This window comes from Coregonus clupeaformis, chromosome 14, assembly GCF_020615455.1.
Source record: "Coregonus clupeaformis isolate EN_2021a chromosome 14, ASM2061545v1, whole genome shotgun sequence".
In the NCBI taxonomy this organism is placed as follows: Eukaryota; Metazoa; Chordata; class Actinopteri; order Salmoniformes; family Salmonidae; genus Coregonus; species Coregonus clupeaformis.
Window position 1 is genome coordinate 22316849 of NC_059205.1, and position 15506 is coordinate 22332354.

The 15506-nt window shown below is 43.3% G+C and overlaps 1 protein-coding gene across 1 annotated transcript in view; it reads left to right on the plus strand.

The window, feature by feature from the left end:
- Nucleotides 1-539: 539 nt before the first annotated feature.
- LOC121581239 (DENN domain-containing protein 2A-like) overlaps nucleotides 540-15506 on the plus strand; it is a 77121-nt gene continuing 62154 nt past the window's right edge. The window contains exons 1-7 of the mRNA XM_041896728.2: nucleotides 540-1842; nucleotides 1968-2035; nucleotides 2119-2216; nucleotides 2554-2772; nucleotides 3271-3364; nucleotides 3457-3507; nucleotides 3651-3862. Coding sequence (XP_041752662.2) covers nucleotides 665-1842; nucleotides 1968-2035; nucleotides 2119-2216; nucleotides 2554-2772; nucleotides 3271-3364; nucleotides 3457-3507; nucleotides 3651-3862 — 1920 coding nt within the window. The 5' untranslated portion in view covers nucleotides 540-664. The remainder of the gene's footprint in view (nucleotides 1843-1967; nucleotides 2036-2118; nucleotides 2217-2553; nucleotides 2773-3270; nucleotides 3365-3456; nucleotides 3508-3650; nucleotides 3863-15506) is intronic.

Below are 15506 nucleotides of genomic sequence, written 5' to 3' on the forward strand. Positions count from 1 at the left end.
CTCACATACAACACATTCAGTTTTTCTTTAATTCATGACTGTTACGTTTTTACTTGGGTGCAGAATGCTAATTTCCTCTAATTGTTTTTGAAAACAAAACAGTTCTAGATGGCTCTAATCCAAGTGGCTCTGGTCCAAGTATGTGTTTGTTTACTGAAGCTCTATGAGAAGAGTATGGTTGGTCACAGGCCTGTCCTCATGACATCTAGGCTACCGCCAGACTAAAGACCCTGACTTTCCCATCAATGACCGAACAGACTGGAATGTTCCTTAAATGGAGTTTGTGTTGTTATTGTCTTTTTATGTTGACCAAATAGAGAATTTGAAGTCTACAAGTTTGAGGTCTACAATAGATTTTAAAGTCAAACGCCACACGTTTCAGTTGTATGTGTACTTTGAGGTCTTATTTTGCCTGAATATAAAATTGAAGGTTGTGTTTGAGGTCTAAAAGTTTTAGTTGCCTGTGTTAACATGGTTTAGTAACCATTGTGTTGACTACCATTTGAAAGTGTAAACATTTGGACTGATATTTCAGACCACTGTGTCGTGGACTGAATAAAGGGGACAGTGCACCTACAGACCGTAACAACAGGTCAGGGCAACCAAACTGCCCCTCACCTCCCTAGACAACCTGAACAACCAGCTGGAGGTCCCAAGCATAGCCATGCAGGCTGAGAGGAACACCTTGGCTGGGGGCAGAAAACTCTCCAAACCTCCCCATGCCACCATCAAAGACAAGATCTCAAAGTGGGAAGGAAAGGAGTCTTCCCCATCCCCACCATTAACAACAACAGCTACTACTACACCCACTCAGAGTATTGTGGAAAGACCTGACTCCTTAATTAAGAGTGATTCCAAACCCACCATGGAGGACTCCAAAAGACCAACCAGCAGGGAGAAGCAGAAGAACAATGGGAAGGAGAACATAGGAAAGGATGGGGATTCAATGCCTACCTCCCCAACAGTCACTACAGTTCCTCTTGTGAAAAGAACAGAATCCCTGAAAAAGATTGACGCCAGACCCACCGTGGAGGAGCACAGGAGTAGACCAGCCAGCAAGGAGAAGCAGCAGAACCATGGGAAGGAGAATGAAGGAATGGCTGGGGATTTGAGGCCTACCTCGCTTGTGGGGCCTGTAAAGGACACTACTGTGAAAATAACTGAATCCCTGCAGAAGAAGAATGTCAGACCCTCCGAGGAGCAGCATGAAGGACACTGCAGCAGGTTGGCCAGCAGGGAAAAGCAGCAGAACATTGGGAAAGAGATCATAGGAAGGGCTGGGGTTTCTCAGCCTACTGTGGAGCCTGTGAAGGAGCAGGTGATGGGGATGCTGAAGAAAGACAACGTTAGGAGACTGGTGGAGCAGAGAGCTGTCTTCACTCTCTTCAAGAAGCTGGAGCAGACCATGAGGGAGGAGAACCCCGGTAAGAGTCCTCTAGAGCTACCTGGCAACTACTTCTGCCCTCCTAGCAGAGATACACAAGTAGAGGCCAAGAGAAGGGAGTTAGAATCCATTTTAGGAACACTGGACGCTGACCAGACGTTTGGGGGGTCGAGGCAAGGTGGGCAAGAGGGACGAGACCAGGAGAATGTGTACACAGAGCCAGGGACACCACCCATAAACCCGGTCCCCAAACCCCAGCGTACCTTCCAGCAAAGTACCTTCCAGCACCTCTCCAAATCTGAAAGGAGGACCCGCTCATTACCGAGACATGGGAAAGTGCAGAGGAATCTGCCCCCACTGCCTTCCATCTCCCCTCCACCTCTGTCCAACCAGCCTTCCCCCGACATCTACAGGAGACCCAGGACAGACAGACAAAGAGATAGAGACAACCAAAACAGGTAAAATAGCGGTACAGAACAGACAACAATACATTCACACTAACAGTAATTAATTCACTCTCATATAAACATACAAACAATATATTCATATTATTTCCCCCTTTCTTTCTTCTGTTCCTTCACAGGAAATCATTTGAGTTCGAGGACATTCTGTCATGTCATCCGCCGTATCATCATTATGAAATTATTACAGGTGAAGAATAAAATACAGATCGATCACAAATAATCATTGAACCTAAATTCAATAGTGTTTAATTATCTTTGGTCTCTCTGCAGACTCTTCCAAGGAGAACCCATATGAGGACATTGACGTATCCAGTCAGTGCTCATCACAACCTTCTCTACCTTCCTCTCCTGGGTCAGAATGCTCCAAGGTACATAACACTGTCTCAATAATGACATAAAAGATGTCATCAACAGTCATGACAGTTTGTGTCAGTGTAGCAGATGGGGATCTGTGATGCTCACTCCTAAGCCTGAAGTGTCTCCACAAGCGCTGTTGAATAGCTAGCTTTTCGGTGGCGTGACTGAGTAAGATGCTTCAGGAGGGCGGTCATGTGTGTTTGCGAGGCAGAGGTCCTGGGTTTGAGCCTCATGAGCCAAATCAGGAGGAAGAGGTACTCGCTAAGCAAGCAGTGTGATGTCTTTTACATCCGTTTTTGACTTACTTTACTTCACAGATTGACCTGATTGTTTTTGGTCTCTGTGCAGATCTCGAGGCCTGGTTTCTTCAGACAGAACTCTGGTGGGAAGTGTAGCTTCAAGCTTCCAGATCTGCGTAAGACCAACCACCACCGTAGTGATAGTGGAGGAGGAGTAGCATCTCCCCCCCGGCTCAGCCCCCCCTCCACCCCTCACAGCCCAGATGAGCTGCCCCATTGGCTGTCTGGAGGAGATTCCTATAACCTTGCCTGCAGGAGGATACCAACGGTAAGAGACTGTGGGGTAATCTCAATAGTCTTAAGTTGTTTCCTCTCCTCGTGACACAAACCGGTGCGCCTGGCACCTACTACCATACCCCTTTCAAAGGCACTTACCCTCTATGAAGGGTTCTACCGAGAACCTTTTTATCTTATCTTACCCTCTTATCATTGGAGGATTCTTCCCTACTGAATATACCTAACATTGAGTTGCACCCCCCCACCCCCCACTACCATACCCTGTTCAAAGGCACATACATTTTTTATCTTGCCCATTCACCCTCTGAATGGCACACATACACAACCCATGTATCAGTTGTCTCAAGGCTTAAACATCCTTCTTTAACCGGTCTCCTCCCCTTCATCTACACTGATTGAGATCAATAAGGAATCATAGCATTCACCTGGATTCACCTGGTCAGTTTATGTCATGGAAAGGTGTTCTTAATGGTTTGTATACTCAGTGTATATCCAATATTTATATTTCTAACATTCATTCTTCCAACAGGATGTGCTTAAAATCAACAGCATCTTCGAGGCTCGTGTTGGAAAGAAACATCTGAGGAGGGTCTATCACATTGCTGAGACCAGCTCAGGGAGAGGTGAGTGTGAGATTCTTTCAACCCCCCAAAACTTGACTAACATTATTTAAATGCTCTCCATTTTGTAACACTTTGTTTCCTTTTTGTTGCAGTCACAGATGAATACACTGACTCAGAGAGTGAGACAGAGGACAGGGCTAAAGGTACTATGTGAACAACTGACATCAAGTGCTTTTGTCAGTATTCAATTCAATCTCACATTCATTCATCTTCCCTTTTTCTACCCCTTTCCTTCTCTTTCATTACCCTCCCTTTTTCCTTCCCTTCCCTCCTTCCTCTCTCTCAGCCCATCGGCAGCGTCTGTCCTCAGTCCAGTCTATCCTGAGCCAGCCGGGTGAGGGTCAGTACGGTAACAAACACAGCTCTCTGGACCGCACCAGGAATCTGAAGCAGCTACATCAACGTCAGCTCTTTGAGTACTTTCTGGTTGTGGCGCTGCACAGCACCAAGGCTGGCATCCACTACCTGCCGGTGGTCATACAGCAATTTCCTCTCAAGGTGAGGAGAATGAAGGAGTTTGAAGATAGCGCTGAATTGGATAGCTGCCGTCTTTGAGGATCCTGACCGATTCTGCCATTTCTTTTGTTATTTTCTATGCTGATCATAACTTTTTTTGTACATAATGTCTCCACCATCATTTCCTATGACCGAAAACAGCTTCTGGACATCAGAACAGTGATCAATAACCTCGATTTGGATAAAGTGTTCTACTTTAACAAGTCGGCAGCTCTGGACGTTCTGTTTACCCCGGACCAGGCCCTGATCCCAGGACTCGAAAGAGGAAGCGGTGGCGAAAAAGAGGCAAGCTGTAACATAGAGGCAGGAAGCAGGTGCAGTTAGTGAGTTTAATAACAATGAACATGGAACGATACAAAACAAGAGACATGGAAACACAAACAATACTACCTGCTGACTGATAACAAAAGAGTGCTAAATAAAGGGTAGGTAATCAAGGGAGTAATGAAGTCCAGGTGTGACTGATGTGCGTAATGATGGTTGCCAGGTGTGCGTAAAGATGGGTCGTCAGCAAACGGTGGTTAGTAGATCGGTGACGTCGAGCGCCGGAGCGGGGGAGAGGGAGTAGACATGACACAAACGAGGCAGCGTCATGAGAAGACTACTTCAGCGAGCATGGAGAGCGCGATTAACTCCGTCATTTCTAACAAGTTTCAGAAAATAAATTTTGGTAGCATTTCTATGTTAAATTTAAAAAAATAATTTGGTGCATTTTTCCCCATATACCATCAATTTGGCTTTATTTTTATAATATATTACACTTGATCTTTCTTGAATAAGTTCCTCCAGTTCTTTTTGTTTTTCCTCTAACTTATTCTGTGCCTCTATGGGACAGTTTCTATTGCTATCAATCTGTACTGTTAGTCCCTCTAATTCCTTTGTTAATATGAACTCTTTTGACCTAAATGGCTTTGGTTTTAAATACGTTTTAAAGGTCAGTATGAGATGAGCATGAGGGTTTTGTTGGCGAACGTGCAAACTCAATTAGCTCTGCTCGAGACTATCCTATCAACGGGACCTGAAAAACTGTAATATGCCATGTTTCTCTGAGTTGCTGTCATTTCTATGCATCCTTAAGACCAGACGGCAAAATCGGGTAAGGCGAGAGGGGGAGGGGTGTGTCTTTTTGTTAACAACATCGGGTGCGCGATGTCTAATTTTACTCCACACACAGAAACACATACAAGGCCCTCCCTCACCCTCCCTTTGCAAATCAGACCATAACTCGATCCTCCTGATTCCTGCTTACAAGCAAAAAAACTCAAACAGGAAGTACTGTGTTGCTTGCCTCGAAGCGAGCATAGCTCAATACGGAAGTGGTCTGACGAAGCGGATGCTAAGCTACAGGACTGTTTCACTATAGCGCAGACTGGAATATGTTCTGAGATTTACGACATCAGTCACCGTCTTCATAAATAAGTGCATTGAGGTCGTCATCCCCACAGTGACTGTACGTACATAACCCAACCAGAAGTAATGGATTACAGGCAACATTCACACTGAGCTAAAGGCTAGAGCTTCCGCTTTCAAGGAGCGAGACAATGATACAGACGCTTATACGAAATCCTGCTACGACCACCGACGAGTCATAAAACAGGCAAAGCACCAATACAGGACCAAGATCGAATACTACTATGCCGACTCTGATGCTCATCGGATGTGGCAGGGATTGCAAACTATCACGGATTACAAAGGGAAACCCAGCCACGAACTGCCCAGTGAGCTAAATGCCTTCTAAGCTCACTTTGAGGCAAGAAACACTGAACCATGCATGAGAGCACCAGCTATTCCAGACGACTGTATGATCTCCCTCTCCATAGTTGATGTGAGTAAAACTTATCAACAGGTTTACATTCACAAGGACGCGGGGCCAGATGGATTTCCAGGACGTGTACTCAGAGTATGTGCTGACCAGCTCGCAAGTGTCTTTACTGTCATTTTAAACCTCTCCCTGACCTAGTCTGTAATATCTACATGTTTAAAGCAGACCACCATTGTCCCTGTGCCCAATAACACCAAGGTAACCTGTCTAAATGACTATGGCCCCGTAGCACTCACCTCTGTAGCTATGAAATGCTTTGAAAGACCGGTCATGGCTCACATCAACACCATCATCCTATACACCCTGGATCCACTCCAATTCGTATACTGCCCCAACAGATCCACAGACGACGCAATCTATATTGCACTCCACATTACCCTCACCCACCTGGACAAAATGAATACCTATGTAAGAATGCTGTTCATTGACTACAGCTCAGCATTCAACACCATGGACCCCTCCAAGCTCATCATCAAGCTCAGGACGCCGGGACTGAACACCTCCCTGTGCAACTGAATCCTGGACTTTCTGACGGGCCGCACTCAGACAGTGAGGGGAGGCAACAACACATCCGCCACACTGACCAACACGGGGCCCCTCAGGGGTGTGTGTTTAGTCCTCTCCTGTACTCCCTGTTCACCCAGGACTGCATGGCCATGCATGACTCCAACACCATCATCAAGTTTACTGATGACACAATGGTGGTAAGACTGATAACCGGCGACGATGAGGCAGCCTATAGGGAGGAGGTCAGAGCTGGCAGTGTGGTGCCAGGACAACCTCTCCCTCAATGTCAGCAAGACAAAGGAGCTGATCGTGGACTACAGGAAACAACGGTGCGAGCACGCCCCCATCCACATCGATAGTGAAGCAGGTCGAGAGCTTCAAGTTCCTCTGTGTCCACATCACTAAGGAATTAACATGGTCCACACACACCCAACACAGCTGTGAAGAGGGCACATCAGCACCTCTTCCCTCTCAGGAAGCTGCATCATTGATAGTATCTTGACTGGCTGCATCACTGCTTGGTACAGCAACTGCAAGGCACCCGGCCGCAAGGCGCTACAGAGGGTGGTGAGCACGGCCCAGTATGTCACTCCCTGCCATCCAAGACCTCTACAGCAGGCGGTGGCAGAGGAAGGCCCAAACAATGGTTAAAGACTCCAGCCAGCCAAGCCATAGACTGTTCTCTCTGCTAACGCAAGGCAAGTGGTACCAGTGCACCAAGTCTGGAACCACAGGACCCTGAACAGCTTCTACCCCCAAGCCATAAGAATACTAAACAATAAACAAGACTGCTAAATAGCTAATCAAATGGCTAGCCGGACTACCTGCATTTACCCTTTTTTGCACTAACTCTCTTGCACTGACTCTATGCACACACACTGGACTCTACCCACACACTAACACATACTTACACTGACATCCCAACACTTACATACACACACACACTACATACGCCACACACATACAGTGCCTTCAGAACATATTCACACCCCTTTACTTTTTCAAAATGGTGTTGTGTTACAGCCTGAATTTAAAATGGATTACATGTGGCATTTTTGTCACTGGCCCACACCCAATTCCATAATGTGGAATTATGTTTTTCAAAATGTTTACAAATTAATTAAAAATGAAAAGCTGAAATGTCTTGAGTCAATAAGTATTCAACCCTTTTGTTATGGCAAGCCTAAATAAGTTCAGGAGTAGAAATTTGCTCAACAAATCACAATAAGTTGCATGGACTCACCCTGTGTGCAATAATAGTGTTTAACATGGTTATTTAATGACTACCTCATCTCTGTACCAAACATATACAGTTATCTGTATGGTCCCTCAGTCGAGCAGTGAATTTCAAACACAGATTCAACCACAAAGACCAGGGAGGTTTTCCAATGCCTCGCAAAGAAGGGCACCTTTTGGTAGATGGGTAAAAAAAAAAAGCAGACATCGAATATCCCTTTGAACATGGTGAAATTATTAATTACACTTTGGATGGTGTATCATACACCCAATTACTACAAAGATACAGGTGTCCTTCCTAACTCAGTTGCCGGAGAGGAAGGAAACCGCTCAGGGATTTCACCTTGAGGACAATGGGGACTTTAAAACAGTTACAGAGTTTAATGGCTGTGATAGGAGAAAACTGAGGATGGATCAACAACATTGTAGTTACTCCACAATATTATCCTAATTGAAAGAGTGAAAAGAAGGAAACCTGTCCAGAATGCAAATATTCCAAAACATACATACTGTTTTGCAACAAGGCACTAAATTAATACTGCAAAATATGTGGCAAAGCAATTAGCTTTTTTTCCTGAATACATAGTGTTGTTTGGGGCCAATCCAATATAACACATTACTGAGTACCGCTCTTCATATTTTCAAGCATTGTGGTGGCGGCATCATGTTATGGGTATGCTTGTAATCGTTAAGGACTGGGGAGTTTTTCCGGAAAAAAAAAAATTAACGGAATGGAGCTAAGCAAAGGCAAAATCCTAGAGGAAAACCTGGTTCAGTCTGCTTTCCACCAGACACTGGGAGATTAATTCACCTTTCAGAGGAGAATAACCTTAAACACAAATCTACCCTGGAGTTGCCTACCAAGAAGACAGTGACTGTTCCTGAATGGCCAAGGTACAATTGACTTAAATCTATTTAAAAAATCTATGGCAAGATCTGAAAATGGTTGTCTAGCAATGATCAACAACTTGACTGAGTTTGAATAATTTTTTAAAGAATAATGGGCAAGGGTTGCACAATCCAATGTGTGGAAAGCTCTTAGAAGCGTACCCACAAAGACTCACAGCTGTAATCGCTGCCAAAGGTGATTCTAAAATGTATTGACTCAGGGGGTTCAATACTTATCTAATCAAGATAGTAGTGTTTTTTGTGATTGGAAACGTGTGGTGAGTTAAGTGATTGAAAAATGAAAATGGTTGCAAATGCCAGAGCCCATGTGTGTCTGCAAGCAGGAGTTGTGACAGAGAGTTTTAAATGTTGTGCACATATGGGATATATATTTTAAAATAAATTACAAATATAGTCTATTTATTTAATGTCCTATCATGATGGAACGGTCCCCAACCATGTACCCTAGACACCCACATGAGTGTTCCACACACTAAGGAGAAGTCCTTATCTGTTTTATAGGCCTACTGCAAGTATTCTATACGCCACCAAGACAGAAAGATCAGGACTTCTCAGAGACCCACTAAAGCAGCACTTCCCCCTCAAGAGTCTGAGCCTGCCTGTCAGGGTTGGTCCAACAAAGCCAAAGCCCCCGGATGGGAGAGCATAATATACAAGGAATTTCTCAAAGCTGCTAATGAGAACCTTGACAACCTTGTAACTAGCCGGTGGGAATTCCAGTGGAGACCCCAGGTAGTGGCAGTGCTGGCAACACTAGCTGCAGTATTTGTATTTATACACTGCTCAAAAACATTAAGGGAACACTTAAACAACACATCCTAGATCTGAATGAATGAAATAATCTTATTAAATACTTTTTTCTTTACATAGTTGAATGTGCTGACAACAAAATCACACAAAAATTATCAATGGAAATCAAATTTATCAACCCATGGAGGTCTGGATTTGGAGTCACCCTCAAAATTAAAGTGGAAAACCACACTACAGGCTGATCCAACTTTGATGTAATGTCCTTAAAACAAGTCAAAATGAGGCTCAGTAGTGTGTGTGGCCTCCACGTGCCTGTATGACCTCCCTACAACGCCTGGGCATGCTCCTGATGAGGTGGCGGATGGTCTCCTGAGGGATCTCCTCCCAGACCTGGACTAAAGCATCCGCCAACTCCTGGACAGTCTGTGGTGCAACGTGGCGTTGGTGGATGGAGTGAGACATGATGTCCCAGATGTGCTCAATTAGATTCAGGTCTGGGGAACGGGCAGGCCAGTCCATAGCATCAATGCCTTCCTCTTGCAGGAACTGCTGACACACTCCAGCCACATGAGGTCTAAAATTGTCTTGCATTAGGAGGAACCCAGGGCCAACCGCACCAGCATATGGTCTCACAAGGGGTCTGAGGATCTCATCTCGGTACCTAATGGCAGTCAGGCTACCTCTGGCGAGCACATGGAGGGCTGTGCGGCCCCCCAACGAAATGCCACCCCACACCATGACTGACCCACCGCCAAACCGGTCATGCTGGAGGATGTTGCAGACAGCAGAACGTTCTCCACGGCGTCTCCAGACTCTATCACGTCTGTCACATGTGCTCAGTGTGAACCTGCTTTCATCTGTGAGGAGCACAGGGCGCCAGTGGCGAATTTGCCAATATTGGTGTTCTCTGGCAAATGCCAAACGTCCTGCATGGTGTTGGGCTGTAAGCACAACCCCCACCTGTGGACGTCGGGCCCTCATACCACCCTCATGGAGTCTGTTTCTGACCGTTTGAGCAGACACATGCACATTTGTGGCCTGCTGGAGGTCATTTTGCAGGGCTCTGGCAGTGCTCCTCCTGCTCCTCCTTGCACAAAGGCGGAGGTAGCGGCCCTGCTGCTGGGTTGTTGCCCTCCTACGGCCTACTCCATGTCTCCTGATGTACTGGCCTGTCTCCTGGTAGCGCCTCCATGCTCTGGACACTACGCTGACAGACACAGCAAACCTTCTTGCCACAGCTCGCATTGATCTGCCATCCTGGATGAGCTGCACTACCTGAGCCACTTGTGTGGGTTGTAGACTCCGTCTCATGCTACCACTAGAGTGAAAGCACCTCCAGCATTCAAAAGTGACCAAAACATCAGACAGGAAGCATAGGAATTGAGAAGTGGTCTGTGGTCACCACCTGCAGAACCACTTCTTTATTGGGGGTGTCTTGCTAATTGCCTATAATTTCCACCTGTTGTCTATTCCATTTGCACAACAGCATGTGCAATGTATTGTCAATCAGTGTTGCTTCCTCAGTGGACAGTTTGATTTCACAGAAGTGTGATTGACTTGGAGATACATTGTGTTGTTTAAGTGTTCCCTTTATTTTTTTGAGCAGTGTATTTATTGTGGATCCCCATTAGCTGCTGCCAAGGCAGCAGCTACTCTTCCTGGGGTACAGCAAAATTAAGGCAGTTATACATTTTAAAAACATTTCAATACATTCATAACAGATTTCACAACATATTAAGTGTGTGCCCTCAGGTCTCTACTCTACTACCACATACAGTGGGGAAAAAAAGTATTTAGTCAGCCACCAATTGTGCAAGTTCTCCCACTTAAAAAGATGAGAGAGGCCTGTAATTTTCGTCATAGGTACACGTCAACTATGACAGACAAAATGAGAAAAAAAAATCCAGAAAATCACATTGTATGATTTTTTATGAATTTATTGGCATATGATGGTGGAAAATAAGTATTTGGTCAATAACAAAAGTTTCTCAATACTTTGTTATATACCCTTTGTTGGCAATGACACAGGTCAAACGTTTTCTGTAAGTCTTCACAAGGTTTTCACACACTGTTGCTAGTATTTTGGCCCATTCCTCCATGCAGATCTCCTCTAGAGCAGTGATGTTTTGGGGCTGTCACTGGGCAACACAGACTTTCAACTCCCTCCAAAGATTTTCTATGGGGTTGAGATCTGGAGACTGGCTAGGCCACTCCAGGACCTTGAAATGCTTCTTACGAAGCCACTCCTTCGTTGCCCGGGCGGTGTGTTTGGGATCATTGTCATGCTGAAAGACCCAGCCACGTTTCATCTTCAATGCCCTTGCTGATGGAAGGAGGGTTTCACTCAAAATCTCACGATACATGGCCCCATTCATTCTTTCCTTTACACGGATCAGTCGTCCTGGTCCCTTTGCAGAAAAAAGCCCCAAAGCATGATGTTTCCAACCCCATGCTTCACAGTAGGTATGGTGTTCTTTGGATGCAACTCAGCATTCTTTGTCCTCCAAACATGACGAGTTGAGTTTTTACCACAAAGTTATATTTTGGTTTCATCTGACCATATGACATTCTCCCAATCCTCTTCTGGATCATCCAAATGCACTTCAGACGGGCCTGGACATGTACTGGCTTAAGCAGGGGGACACGTCTCGCACTGCAGGATTTGAGTCCCTGGCGGCGTAGTGTGTTACTGATGGTTGGCTTTGTTACTTTGGTCCCAGCTCTCTGCAGGTCATTCACTAGGTCCCCCCCGTGTGGTTCTGGGATTTTTGCTCACCATTCTTGTGATCATTTTGACCCCACGGGGGTGAGATCTTGCGTGGAGCCCCAGATCGAGGGAGATTATCAGTGGTCTTGTATGTCTTCCATTTCCTAATAATTGCTCCCACAGTTGATTTATTCAAACCAAGCTGCTTACCTATTGCAGATTCAGTCTTCCCAGCCTGGTGCAGGTCTACAATTTTGTTTTTGGTGTCCTTTGACAGCTCTTTGGTCTTGGCCATTGTGAAGTTTGGAGTGTGACTGTATGAGGTTGTGGACAGGTGTCTTTTATACTGATAACAAGTTCAAACAGGTGCCATTAATACAGGTAACGAGTGGAGGACAGAGGAGCCTCTTAAAGAAGAAGTTACAGGTCTGTGAGAGCCAGAAATCTTGCTTGTTTGTAGGTGACCAAATACTTATTTTCCACCATAATTTGCAAATAAATTCATTAAAAATCCTACCATTGGGATTTTCTGGATTTTTTTTCTCAATTTGTCTGTCATAGTTGACGTGTACCTATGATGAAATTTACAGGCCTCTCTCATCTTTTTAAGTGGGAGAACTTGCACAATTGGTGGCTGACTAAATACTTTTTTTCCCCACTGTATCTATAACACAAATTCCATGTGTATAGTGCGTATTTTATCATATGTTTGTATGCATGTGTCTATGTTTGTGTTGCTTCACAGTCCCCGCTGTTCCATAAGGTGTATTTTTATCTGTTTTTTAAATCTAATTTTACTGCTGGCATGAGTTATTTGAATGGAATATTTGAGTGGAATAGAGTTCCATGTAGTGACCCCAGTAACCCATGGGGAGGGGGTCACACTCAGATAATCAGAGAGGGGGCAAATTATTGTGGCCCTGGTGGCACAAAATAATAAAAAGGTCTGACTGTTCAGAGATGCTTGGGAAAATGGTCACAACATAACGTTAATTGTGAAAATATATTAAGATATGCACACAAAAAAAAAACATATATATATATATGTTTTTTTTTTGTGTGCATATCTTAATATATTTTCACAATTAACGTTATGTTGTGACCATTTTCCCAAGCATCTCTGAACAGTCAGACCTTTTATTATTTTGTGCCACCAGGGCCACAATAATTTGCCCCCTCTCTGATTATCTGAGTGTGACCCCCTCCCCATGGGTTACTGGGGTCACTACATGGAACTCTATTCCACTCAAAGGTCTGACTGTTCAGAGATGCTTGGGAAAATGGTCACAACATAACGTTAATTGTGAAAATATATTAAGATATGCACACAAAAAAAAAACAATATATATATATATATATATATATATATATATATATATATATATATATATATATATATTTTATAACAGTGTACAATAAAATCGAGATGAGGGCATTGGAAATGCTTTTGGCTGTTAATCTGCTTCTGTTCTGTAGGTGGCACTTTATGCTCTTTTTAAAGCGTGGGTCCCAATCTCTCAAAGGCCCTAGGACCCAGGTGGACAGGTGTGGTCTGCCAGTCACTGGGCCCACAACCCAACTTGGGATTGGGGGAGGTTTTAGCGGGTGGGATAGTGGAGAACAATTGGAGGTTTACTCAGTAGCAGTGCAAATATCATGGTACAGCAATATGGACACTCAATCATCATGGTACATTTACAAACATATATTATTTTTATGCTGATGATACTGTTATTTACTGTTGTGCCTCATCTCTTACAAAAGCTTTCCAGAACTTGCAAACTGCTTTTTATACTGTTCAACATACCTTGTGTCAATTGAAGCTTATCCTCAATACTGACAAAACTAAACTAATGGTGTTTTCTAATGCAAGAAATAGACCTCTGAACCTTTCACCTGTTACTACCTGTCAGGGCAAGGAGATTGAGGTTGTAACCTCATATAAATATCTTGGAATTCTAATTGATGACGGCCTCTCTTTTAAATTGCATATTCAACAACTTACAAAAAAATTGAAGCTGAAATTGGGATTTTATTTTAGGAATAAGGCCTGTTTTTCTTTTGAAGACAGAAGGAGGCTAGTATCAGCTACATTTATGCCTTTACTAGACTATGGGGATATTTTATATATGAATGCTTCCGCTCAGTGTTTGAGATCAATTGACACTCTTTACCATGGTACTTTGAGATTTATTTTAAACTGCAAAACCCTTACGCACCACTGCACTTTGTATACCAGGGTTGGCTGGCCTTCTCTAGTCACTCGTAGGCTCAGTCACTGGTATACTTTTATTTACAAAGCCATTTTGGGTTTACTACCTTTTTATTTGGGCATTTTTATTGTTCAGAAATATGGTGGGTACTCTCTTCGTTCACTGGACTTTATCCTGCTAACTGTTCCAAATGTCCGAACTGAATTTGGTAAAAGGTCTTTTATGTACTCTGCGCCATCGTCTTGGAACACCTTACAAAATAATTTTAAACTGGAAGAACTTGTCCCGATTGGTGTTTTTAAATCTCTGATGAAGGATTTTGAGGCTGATTCCCTGACCTGTCAATGTTTTTAATTTGCTGTTTTTGATATTGTTATACTCTTGTGAATTCATGAATGGTTTTTACTAGATTACTTGTAGTTTTTCATGTTGTCTGTCTGTAATTTTTTGTAATGACTTGGTGCTGCCTATCTTGGCCAGGACGCTCTTGAAAAAGAGATTTTAAATCTCAATGAGCCCTTCCTGGTTAAATAAAGGTTAAATAAAATAAAATAAAAAATTAGAAATAGAATATAAACTTGTATCTCATTATGGTAAATGGTGAAATAAGTATAGCCAGTTATAATTGTATTGGCTTAGCAGATAATAAGAAAAGACAATCAGTATTTACCTAACTCTTATAGGAAACTCAGTCAAAAATGTTAGATCAAGTTTTGTGGAAAAAGGACTGATTTGTACTTCTCCCATGGGCAAATAAACTCAAAAGTGGTGATGATATTAATTAACAATAATTTTCATCCGAATGTGTAAATTGTCCAAACAGATCCGCAAGGAAATTGATTATTTTGTGAAATGTTTGGGAAACAGCACAGCAGAGTTGAAAATATATGGCAAATAGAAATCAAAACTGGATGGTCTTCAGAGATAGATGGGAGGGGTTGAGGGTAGATGAAGGATGAGACTAAAAACAAACAAAAGATAACTAATGTAAAATGTACTGTGTTCGTAAAATGTATATAGTATGTATGAGCTGGAAGTAGAAGCCTAAGTGTTGTAGTCCATTAGTTTACTCCAATTAGGGGAGGGGTGGTAGGGTTAGGGGAATATAATACAGGGAAATATATGCAATATTAAAGGTGATCCACCCCCCAATTTTTTTTTTTAACGATACTGTTTATTTTTCATTCATGTTTTACAAACATTAGATTTTTTTATTCTACTTCGACATTAAAGAGTATTTTGTGTAGATCGTTGACAAAAAAACTCATTTAAATCCATTTTAATCCCACTTTTTAGCACAACAAAATGTGGAAAAAGTCAAGGTGTGTGAATACTTTCTGAAAGCACTTTATAGCACACGCACACATGCATACTGAGTACTGACGTCACAAACACAGACACACACACACCACATACGCTGTTGCTACTGTCTATCATCTATCCTGTTGCCTAGTCACTTTACCCCTACCTATTTGAAAATAG